This window comes from Schistocerca gregaria, chromosome 9 (genome assembly GCF_023897955.1).
Source record: "Schistocerca gregaria isolate iqSchGreg1 chromosome 9, iqSchGreg1.2, whole genome shotgun sequence".
Classification (NCBI taxonomy): Eukaryota; Metazoa; Arthropoda; class Insecta; order Orthoptera; family Acrididae; genus Schistocerca; species Schistocerca gregaria.
In genome coordinates this window covers 215708639-215720929 of record NC_064928.1, presented here as the reverse complement: position 1 = coordinate 215720929, position 12291 = coordinate 215708639, and the positions used below count along the sequence as shown (strand labels likewise).

At 42.8% G+C, this 12291-nt stretch overlaps 1 protein-coding gene across 3 annotated transcripts in view; it reads left to right on the top strand.

Annotated features, from left to right (window-relative positions):
* Positions 1-12291, top strand: part of LOC126291993 (uncharacterized) — a 177248-nt gene that overhangs the window by 64492 nt on the left and 100465 nt on the right. For all 3 annotated transcript variants that reach the window (XM_049985766.1, XM_049985767.1, XM_049985765.1), the window contains exon 2: positions 6739-6789. In XM_049985766.1, coding sequence (XP_049841723.1) covers positions 6740-6789 — 50 coding nt within the window. In that variant the 5' untranslated portion in view covers position 6739. The remainder of the gene's footprint in view (positions 1-6738; positions 6790-12291) is intronic.

Here is a 12291-nt window from a genome sequence, read left to right as displayed (position 1 = left end):
CTCTGTATCAGTTTGTATTCTGTTCGCTATCCAAAGGGAAATCTCAAGACAAATAACTTCAATAACTAATTTCCAATTTTCTCAAATGTATATTTACAAATTAATGTGCCTAATTAGGCTGGAGACCATTCATTTTTTTCACTCATTTATGATTTTCCAACTTCTGTTAACTCCCAAGGTTAGAGCCCGTTTGGTGTTTCTGTTAACTTCACAAAATTCGAAATTACAGTCTGATGATATGAGATGAATATCAACAATGCAAAACGAGGATAATGGAATGTAATCGAATTAAATTGGGTGATGCTGAGGAATTAGGTTAGGAAATGACACTTAAAGTAGTAAATGAGTTATTCTATTTAGGGAGCAAAGTAACTGATGATGGCCGAAGTAGAGAGGATATAAAATATAGACTGGCAATGGCAAGGAACGCGTTTCTGAAGAAGAGAAATTTGTTAACATCAGGTATGGATTTACGTGTCAGGAAGTCGTTTCTGAAAGTATTTGTATGGAGTGTAGTCATGTATGGAAGTGAAACATTGCTGATAAATAGTTTGGATAAGAAGAGAATAGAAGCTTGCAAAATGTGGTGCTACAGAAGAACGCTGAAGATTAGATGGGTAGATCACTTACTAATGAGGAAATATTGAATAGGATTGGGGAGAAGAGAAGTTTGTGGCACAACTTTACTAGAAGAAGGGATCGGCTGGTAGGACATGTTCTGAGGCACCAAGGGATCACCAGTTTAGTATTGGAGGGCAGCGTGAAGGATAAAAATCGTAGGAGACTAAGAGATGAATACACTAAACAGATTCAGAAAGATGTAGGTTGTAGTACGTATTGAGAGATGAAGCAGCTTGCGCAGGTTAGAGTAGAATGGAGAGCTGCATCAAACCAGTCTCACGACTGAAAACAACAACAACAACAGTAGTTTCATACCTTTTTCCATTACACACACACACACGGTCGAACTTTGAAATCCACTCAGAGGGTAACATTAGCGTGTTTCACAGCACGTTAGTGTAATAAAATGTCATATAAATTAAACAATATGATCAGTGGTGCAAAACGATATATGTTAGTAATGAGTGGGATTCAAACAATCACCATATCCATGTTCATTATACGAAGCTCGAATGCTAACCACCTGGCCATTATGAAGCACCTGCGCACACGTACATCTGTACAATAATAAATGTGCAAAACTTCTCTAGCGATTTTCTCGGAATTGCCAGAGTAGTGCACCTCACAAGATGCACATTATACCAGCCGCTGCCTACCTTTTATTTGATTTTGTGTGCTTGTAGCGCATTAGCAGAACTGAAATACGCGCTCGCTTACAAATATGGCGATCGCGACAGAAATAGTTATTGCTACCTATTTAACAGTCGCTGCGCTTACGATCGGGCAATAATTGACCGTGAGCGCGAACTGCCTTCTTACGAAGCGAAAAGATAAATTGTGTGGCTGTGGTTGCCGTTTAAGTAGAGCCCTTCCCAAATCACAAGCAAGCACACTGGCATATGATATTAATTTTTGTGTCTCGGCTATTTTGTACATATCTTTGGCAGTGGCTCATATAAACATTCACGCTCACTAATTTGCATTTGATATTAATAACTTTTATGTAATGAATGGAAATGCGACCTTAGGCCGCCAAGAAAGTTAATCTTTGTCAGTAACTTTGGGCAATGCTCTGGTTTTCTCTCTCTGAACAAAAAATACTTTTAATTACGTACACTTTACTCTTGCAGATATAAATATTTATAATTATCTCTCAAGGTTATTACGGCCGTGTAATGTGAATTTATATTTACTGTTAGTTCAAAGGCGTCTATCCGCCATTGACTAAGGAATATTGCAAGCAAATGGCCAATAATCAGTTGATGTGATATGATTGAATGGGGAAGCGGAAAATGACTTTTTGGATAAATGAAAGGTAACACACAAATCTTAGACTCTATATTCCTCAGAATTACATTTACATTCTCAGACGAGAGCAGACAGGCAGCGTTTTTGCAGATTTCGTCACCAATGGCGGCGATTGACACCTACTTCATTGAAATGAGACAAAAGAAAGTGTCCTTCATCAAACGAACAAGAAGAATGAAAATATTAATTTTACACTGTCAGTGATTATATTTCAATTACATATAAACACATTGGTTCTTTTAATGACGTAATGTTTTCACCACACTGATATTTCAATGTTTGTTTGTCATTACTGTCTTTCACAGTCTCTCTAACTTATTTTCAGTCTTTATTCCATCACCTGCGAAATAAAAGTTTGTGGCAGGGATGGCACAACATTATGTTGTTTTATTGGCCTACCAAAGGTGTACAAAGTTTAACCCTTTCGTGAGCCGTGCGAAACATGCTTCCCGCTACAATGAACTCGCTCCTAGTCCCGTGGGATTCACAGTTGCCACCTCTGTACGGTGCTACCACCTAGTGAACTGTATAGGGTACTACTTCCATTCGGAAGTTCCCGCCGTTTTTACTGTACCTTCGAGCAGAGGCATTGTATAGCTGAGTGTTGCTTTGTAGAGGAGCCTTTCAGTGCTGTTTCCGTGATATTTTGTGATTTTTTTCCACAAAGCTATAGTATAAGGTAAATACTTTTGATTTACCCAAATTTATGAAGCAAAACGTAAAATTGGAACGAGGAGAATTCTAGTTTGAAACAAAAGGAGCCATTTCTGCAGTGAAATGGAAGGATAACCGTCCAGTCACTTTCCTGTCCTCGATTCATGACCCATGAGAAACAGCCACAGTGAAAAGGAAAAACAAGGATGGTACTAGGACAGAGATTTCTTGTCCTGAAGTTGTGGCAGTATACAACAAAATAATGGGTGGTGTCGATAAGTTTGATCAATTACGAGAAAGTTATGCCGTTGGCAGACGTTCTGTAAAATGATGGCACAGAATATTTGATTTGCTGGTGGACGTTGCTGCAGTGAACAGTTTTATACTGTGGAAAATAAGTAAAAGAGAAAGTGGAGAGCACGATCAGCTCACTTACAGGATCCATCTAGCCAGACAATTGATCGCTGGCTTCTCATCCCAAAAAAGGCGTGGACAAAAACCTGTCTTTCTGGCAAAAAGGGGTAAAATACCTGAAGAATTTCAATATACGGCTGTACGGGAGCATCAACCCACTTTAGAAGAAACCTACTGGACATGCCGTCATTGTAGTTGTGAAAAACCACTTTGCATTAGACCCATGTCTCAGAAAATTTCATTGCAAGTAATTGTGAACAATCATTGTAACAAGAGAAGTGAATTATCAAATAAATATGATATATATTGAAAAAGTTGTTTTTGTCATTTAACTTCAAGGAAGGGCAGTGGGAAGAATACTTCCCAACTTGTTGTGTGACCTCACTTTCACAGTTGGAGCAAATTTTATATTTTGGACGATAAATATACCTATCTGTTAACTACTATCTGCTTTCCATTCATTAAAAAAAACTGCTCAACAATTTTCCCCACGAAAGGGTTAAAGTAAATCTGTGATCCCAGCGCCACAGCCTTCGCCTGTCAACACTGATGCTCTCGAAGTCTGGGATCGAACTGGGCTGACTAGCGATGGGCGGCTGGTTAAGTCAACGTTGACAGGGGGCTCTGAGCTCTGTCTTCCCGGAGGTGTGGCACTGCCTGCTCTTTCCACTGGCGCGCGGGTCAGTGCCTTCTCGATGTCGTTTCGCGGTGCTGCGCTGGTCGGTGTGCAGTCGGTGCTTTAGGACTGTACCGTTCTCATAGCATAGAAGACAGCGCAAAGTGCAGCGGTGCGGTTCTTTCCGTCCCTTTACCTGCACCTACCTGTGAACATTGTCTCAGCACATCATCAGTAGGAAAGCCGAGTGAGACCTACTGTACTTCAACGTGGACCAGGCTGCAATTAAAGTTACTAATCTACGTTTCGGGAGAAAGTTTTCACACAAATGAGAGTTTGGAAATTTTGTCCTCAATTAATATATTCTGAAACTTGGGCGAACAAGTATCACTGCCAAGCTCGTGCTAGTCTTAACACAGTCACTCACAATCCCTTTCACTCACGTTAGCAAGTTTATGGTGTTGCATTTCCCGGAAACATAATAGCTAAAAAAATACTGATTGTTTTAGATCGATGATGCTCGCCAAATATTAAGTCTGTCGGTACCTAATGCAGTCACAGTTTTTAGCCACCGACCTGCTCAATACGCCACACGGAATGTATGTCTTTTCTCGTCACAAAATTCGCTTAAAAATTCCGGAATTTCTACACACTTTCCAACACTTTTGATGTATGAAACACTGCTAGATCCGGCAACTTATCATTTCCGTCGGAACTACTACTACTACTACTACTACTACTACTACTACTACTACTACAACTACAACTACAACTACAACTATTACACACTTCCGACCTGTTTCATGGCTAGGCTTCGACTCTTCTCTAGAATACTCTAAGGCTTCTCTGCCAGCAGAGAAAAGCGCGCGAAGAATATTACTTTACCATTGGTCAGTTTACTCAACAGCCAATAGCAAACCAACATTCTCCCGCGTCAATCCGCGCTTTTCATCAATAACCAATCGCAAAATAGTAAACCTAACGACTGCACTTTTTACCGACGTAACTATATAATACGCTGAAGTTTTGCTTATGCATAAACTTATTTACTATTGTTATTTATACCTGAATTAACTTTCCCTTTGCCATAAACTTACTTTAGAAATCTATTCTACAGAAATCCCCCTTATCCATATCCATACTGCTTCGAAATATTCCCACAATAAATCCTACTACATAACGCTTTAAACAATTATCTTCATATTAACCTTAAACCACACTCACGCATCATTCATACTGTTAAAATACATTTATAACATTTTACATACACAAAAAGACATAATAACATTATGAAAATACTAGAACAGTTTGTGAAAAACATTCTATTACTTTAGTGCACTCTAGTGGGCACAACCGAAACTAAATCAGTCCCCTATCCAGTACTGTCCTCTATCGGCTGATACATAAACTACGTGCACATCCAGTCTCACGTTCACCATCTGTCACTACCCAGCTCTGAGACACATCTCCCACTTAACCGCCTACAAGGCAGGAGCTTTATACGGCGCTACGCCTCAAAGGGACTGCTCAGCCTTTGGCTCAGGTTCAATCCCCACTATTCTCCCGTGTCCAATTCTTGCATCACTCTCTTTTACAGTTTTAGGATACCAAACAAATCACACGTTTGGCGACGTTGTCTATGATGGGCCACTTAAATTTTGCACGCACGAGCACCTGATTGGCTAACTTCTACATCTACATGACTACTCTGCAATTCACATTTAAGTGCTTGGCAGAGGGTTCATCGAACCACAATCATACTATCTCTCTACTATTCCACTCCCGAACAGCGAGCGGGAAAAACGAACTCCTAAACCTTTCTGTTCGAGCTCTGATTTCTCTTATTTTATTTTGATGATCATTCCTACCTATGTAGGTTGGGCTCAACAAAATATTTTCGCATTCGGAAGAGAAAGTTGGTGACTGAAATTTCGTAAAAAGGTCTCGCCGCGACGAAAAATGTCATTGCTGTAATGACTTCCATCCCAACTCGCGTATCATATCTGCCACACTATCTCCCCTATTACGTGATAATACAAAACGAGCTGCCCTTTTTTGCACCTTTTCGATGTCCTCCGTCAATCCCACCTGGTAAGATTCCCACACCGTGCAGCAATATTCTAACAGAGGACGAACGAGTGTAGTGTAAGCTGTCTCTTTAGTGGGCTTGTTGCATCTTCTAAGTGTCCTGCCAATAAAACGCAACCTTTGGCTCGCCTTCCCCACAATATTATCTATGTGGTCCTTCCAACTGAAGTTGTTTAATTTTAACACCCAGGTACTTAGTTGAACTGACAGCCTTGAAAATTGTACTATTTATCGAGTAATCGAATTCCAACGGATTTCTTTTGGAACTCTTGTGGATCATCTCACACTTTTCGTTATTTAGCGTCAACTGCCACCTGCCGCACCATACAGCAACCTTTTCTAAATCGCTTTGAAACTGATACTGGTCTTCGGATGACCTTACTAGACGGTAAATTACAGCATCATCTGCGAACAGTCTAAGAGAACTGCTAAGATTGTCACCCAGGTCATTTATATAGATCAGGAACAGCAGAGGTCCCAGGACGCTTTCCTGGGGAACACCTGATATCACTTCAGTTTTACTCGATGATTTGCCGTCTATTACTACGAACTGCGACCTTCCTGACAGGAAATCACGAATCCAGTCGCACAACTGAGACGATACCCCATAGGTCTGCAGCTTGATTAGAAGTCGCTTGTGAGGAACGGTGTCAAAAGTGGTTCAGTGCTAGTTAACTGGGAAATGGAGCAACGCGTCAAATTTTTTCCCAACACTTATTTCCCAGTAGGACCTACTCTGCAACACCTTTGCGAACTATTCAGACTCTATCTGACCATCCAGTACAGAAAATAACGGCTGTTCTATCACACTTCACTGGGCACAGCTGACGACACCCTTGTCTCTGACTGTCTCCTCTCTCTCCCTCTCCTTTTTGGGTGGTAAAACAATTTCTTATGAAGTAGTGTAGCAATAGCTTGTTATAATGTGTACCTAAAATTACCTTGTCTTAGTGAGATATCAATATGTGACCAAGGACATGACTTAATAAGATGTAACAACTCTGCAGAAATCTAATTGCTCAATTTCTTGTTTTCAGGATGTTCTCACTTGAGAGTGTACTGGAAGCTCTTCCGTTGTTTGATGAAGAGTAAGTATCGTAGCTGCGCGCAGTTAATATTTAGCTGCAGAAACATCCACCACCTTGGTTAGCAAAAACGACTAAGCAATACTATTTTCCTACCTTTCTTAACATTCCTTGCAAAATTCGTACTCATAGTTACTATCACAGCCTTATGGCCGCCGTCATTTTCCTCTACGTTAAGTTATTTGGCTACGTTTGGTCCGTATCTGTTTCCGCGAATCGGACTCGTCAAAGTAAGGCAAGGCGTCAAATCAGAGAAAAGACTGTTCATAAGTTTCTGCATGTTGTCCACATTCAAGTAAACGCGCTCATTGGTGATCATATCTCGTAGATCTACAGAAACGACATACGAGACAGTCTGGGCAGCCCTCTTAGATTTTGTGCAGATGACACTTTCATTTACCGTGTTTTAAAGTTATCAAATGGTCAAAAGTATGTGCGAAATGATTTAGACAAAATATTTGTTTGGTGAGAAAATTGGCAATTGACTCTAAATAATGAAAAGTGTGACTAGATCCACATGGATACTAAAAAGTAATGGGCTCGATAAATCATACAAATCTAATGGCTTTAAATTCAACTATATACGAAGGTAACCCCAAAAGTAAGGTCTCCTATTTTTTTATTAGTTCATAGACCTGTTTGTGTCTACAATGGTTTACATTACTTTACAACTTGAACATTTAGCTATTTTTCGACATAATCACCATTTCTGTCGATGCAGTTGTGTTGCTGTTCAGAAAGTTATGAACCTCTTCTTTCACCTCATCATCGGAACTGGATTGCTTTCCGGCCAAATATTCTTTTAACCTAGGGAACAGGTGAGAGTCACTAGGCGCCAAGTCAGAACCCTAGGGTGGGTGCGTGATTATGTTCCAGTGAAACTATTCCAGTAGAGCAACGGTTTGCCAGCCGCGGTGGTCTCGCGGTTCTAGGCGCTCAGTCCGGAACCGCGCGACTGCTGCGGTCACAGGTTCGAATCCTGCCTCGGGTATTGATGTGTGTGATGTCCTTAGGTGAGTTAGGTTTAAGTAGTTCTAAGTTCTAGGGGACTGATGACCACAGATGTTAAGTCCAATAGCGCTCAGAGCCATTGGAACCCTTTTTTTTTTTTTTTTTAGCAACGGTTTGCTGAGCGATGTGTGGGCGAGCGTTGTCATGGAGAATGTGTACGCCCTTGCTCAACATTCCTGTTCTCCGTTTCTGAATAGCCCGTTTGAGTTTTTTCAGAGTCTCGCAGTACCTGTCAGCGTTAACTGTGGTCCCAGTGGCCACAAAGTCGACCAACAATACCCATTTCCGATCCCAAAAAACGGTTGTCATGACTTTACCGGCAGGCTGTGTTGGTTTGAATTTCCGCGGCTTTAGCAAAGAAGGATGCCGCCACTGGCGTGATTGTCGCTTGGTTTCAGATATGCCCAGGTTTCGTCACCCGTGACAATTGAGTCCAGAAAGTTGTCCTGTTCGGGTGCAACTCGTTGCCGCATGTGGTCCTCAGTCAGCATGCGTGGCACCCATCTTGCGCACACCTTCTGGTAGTCCAATGTTTCTGTTAAAATTCTGTGAGCGGTGCTTCGGGAATCCTCAGGAACCAACGTGTAGAGATCATCCTGGGTGATCCGCGGATCTTTACGCATGCTTTGCTCAACCTTCAACACTGTCTCCTCAGAAATTAACGGTCTTCCGCTTTTTTGTTGGTCGTCAATTTCGGTCCGACCAGCTGCAAACTCTCTGCACCACTTACGAATATTTTTGACATCCATGCACGACTCACCATACACTTCCGTCAAATTGGCGATGGTTTTCGACTGGTGCAGTGCCCTTTGCGTTCAAAAACCGAATAACTGCGCGCAGTTCGCACTTGGCGGTAACATCCAACGGGAGCTCCGTTCTCAACGGCTGCCAAGCCAAGACTGAGCGCCTCAGCGTGCGGATGTTTACACACAGCGCGTGAAGCATCTTCATAACAGTGTAACCAACTGCCACACAGAGTTCTGTACTTATGAAAAAATAGGAGACCTTAATTTTGGGATTACCTTCGTACTTAGTGACTACAGTTAAAAATAACTTAAACTGGAACGATCATGTAGATTACGTTGTGGGGAAAACAAACCAAAGATCTCAGTTTATTGGCAGAACACTTAGAAAGTGCAGTAGCTCTGCTTGTGGAAACGCTTGTCTGCCCTCTTGCACTATTGAGTTCAAAGAAGTGCAGCTCGTTTTGTATTACAGCGAAGTTGGGGGAGTGAGGTACCCTCCGCCATGCACCGTATGGTGGTTTGCGGAGTATGTATGTAGATGCAGATGTAGAGTGCCAAGGCCATGGTACTTGATATGAGGTGGCAATCGTGAAAACAGATGTTTCTTCTCGTAAAAATTTCAATCACCAACTTTCTCTTCCGATTACGAAAACACTATGTTGGTGCCCACCTACATTGGGAGAAATGATCATCGTGATAAAATAAGAGAAATCCGAGCTGTCACAGAAAGATTTAAGTGCTCGTTTTTTCCCGCGCGTCGTTGCAGAGTGGAACGGTAGAGAAATAGTTACTAGATGGTTCAATGAACCGTCTGCCAGGCACTCGATTACAGAGTAATCATGTAGATGTAGATGTGGATGATGTTTGCTATGTTGCACTCACTGGTCCAAATAGTCCCAGACATTTTCTCCGGGATGGAGATCGGATCGTGTAGTATGCCAGTCGAAATGCGCTAGCGCGTTTGAGTGGTCGTCAAACCAGGATCGTGTGTTTGTGTGCTGCCCTGTGAACATGGATTACTTTACCTTGGCAAATTTGAGTATCCAAAGTATATATTCTATCGATCAAAAGCATTTTGTAGAGACAATAAATTTGGAAAAACAAATTCTTTAGTAGAAAATTGAAATGAAAGAACTTAATTATCAAATCTTCATAATGTGTACTTTGCACTCCCCATTCAGAACGTTATGACTGCTTACCTAGTATCTACACTACTGGCCATTAAAATTGCTACACCAAGAAGAAATGCAGATGATAAACGGGTATTCATTGGATAAATATATTATACTAGAACTGACATGTGATTACATTGTCACCCAATTTGGGTGCATAGATACTGAGAAATCAGTACACAGAACAACCACTTCTGGCCGTCATAACGGCCTTGATACGCCTGGGCATTGAGACAGAGCTTGGATGGCGTGTACAGGTACAGCTGCCGATGCTGCTTCAACACGATACTACAGTTCATCAAGAGTAGTGAGTGGCGTATTGTGACGAGCCAGTTGCTCGGCCACCATTGACCAGACGTTTTCAATTGGTGAGAGATCTGGAGAATGTGCTGGCGAGGGCAGCAGTCGAACATTTTTTGTACATGACCTGCAACATGGGGTCGTCCATTATCCTGCTGAAATGTAGGGTTTCACAGAGATCGAATGAAGGGTAGAGCCACGGGTCGTAACACATCTGAAATGTACGTCCACTTTTCAAAGTGCCGTCAATGCGACCAAGAGGTGACCGAGACGTGTAACCCATGGCACCCCATACCATCACGCCGGCTGATCCGCCAGTATGGCAATGACGAATACACGCTTCCAATGTGCATTCACCGCGACGTTGCCAAACACGGATGCGACCATCATATGCTGTAAACAGAACCTGGATTCATCCCAAAAAAGGACGTTTTGCCATTCGTGCACCCAGGTTCGTCGTTGAGTACATCATCGCAGGCGCTCCTGCCTGTGATGCAGCGTTTACATCTACATCCGTACTCCGCAAGCCACCTGGCGGTGTGTGGCGGAGGGTATTTTGAGTACCTCTATCGGTTCTTCCTTCTATTCCAGTCTCGTATTGTTCGTAGAAAGAAGGATTGTCGGTATGCCTCTGTGTGGGCTCTAATCTCTCTGGTTTTATCCTCATGGTCTCTTCGCGAGATATACGTAGGAGGGAGCAATATACTGCTTGACTCCTCAGTGAAGGTATGTTCTCGAAACTTCAACAAAGGCCCGTTCCGAGATACTGAGCGTCTCTCCTGCAAAGTCTTCCACTGGAGTTTATGTATCAACTCCGTAACGCTTTCGCGATTACTAAATGATCCTGTAACGAAGCACACTGCTCTCCGTTGGGTCTTCTCTCTCTCTTCTATCAACCCTATCTGGTACGGATCCCACACTGCTGAGCAGTATTCAGGCAGCGGGTGAACAAGCATACTGTAAGCTACTTCCTTTGTTTTCGGATTGCATTTCATTAGGATTCTTCCAATTAATCTGTCTGGCATCTGCTTTACCGACGATCAACTTTATATGATCATTCCATTTTAAATCACTCAAGATAATTTATGGCATTAACTGTTTCCAGCTGCTGACCTGCTATATTGTAGCTAATTGATAAGGGATCTTTCTTTCTATGTATTCGCAGCACATTACACGTGTCTACATTGAGATTCAATTGCCATTCCCTGCACCATGCGTCAATTCGCTGCAGATCCTCATGCATTTCAGTACAATTTTCCATTGTTACAACCTCTCGATATACCACAGCATCATCCGCAAAAAGCCTCACTGAACTTCCGATGTCATCCACAAGGTCATTTATGCATATTGTGAATACCCGCAGCCATGATCTCCGAGCTGATAGTCCATGCCGCTGCAAACGTCGTCGAACTGTTCGTGCAGATGGTTGTTGTCTTGCAAACGTCCCCATCTGTTGACTCAGGGATCGAGACGTGGCTGCACGATCCGCTACAGCCGTGCGGATAAGATGCCTGTCATCTCGACTGCTAGTGATACGACGCCGTTGGGATCCAGCACGGCGTTCCGTATTACCCTACTGAACTCACCGATTCCATATACTGCTAACAGTCTTTGGATCTGGACCAACGCGAGCAGCAATGTCGCGATACTATAAACCGCAATCGCGATAGGCTACAATCTTACCTTTATCAAAGTCCGAAACGTGATGGTACGCATTCCACCTTACACGAGGCATCACAACAACGTTTCACCAGGCAACGCCGGTAAACTGCCGTTTGTGTATGAGAAATCGGTTGGAAACTTTCCTCATGTCAGCACTTTGTAAGTGTCGCCACCAGCGCCAATCTTGTGTGAATCCTCTGAAAGCTAATGGTGTAGCAGTTGTAATGGCGAGTAGTGTACATAAACCCGTTCGAGCGATAGCAGCAACACCTGTCGAGGAATGACTGCTCGTCACACACACATGTGTAGCACGTAGAGTCTGTGAGTGTGCTGCCCGTGTACAGAATGGGGAAGGCCCGCTCTCTATCTGAGTCTGACCGGGGGCAGATTGAGATGGTCAGGAGGCTCGGCACGAGCATTTCGGAAACTGCACAATTTGTCGGGTGTTCAAAGAGTGCTGTGGTGAGTGTCTTCAACCCGTGCTGAAACGAAGGTGGAACCATGACCAGACGTCGTGGGGGAGCCCTCCACTCATTACAGATGTCTGACGCCATAGGCTGGGCAGACTGGTACAACAAGCCAGGCGGTGGACTGTAAACTAACAGAATTTAATG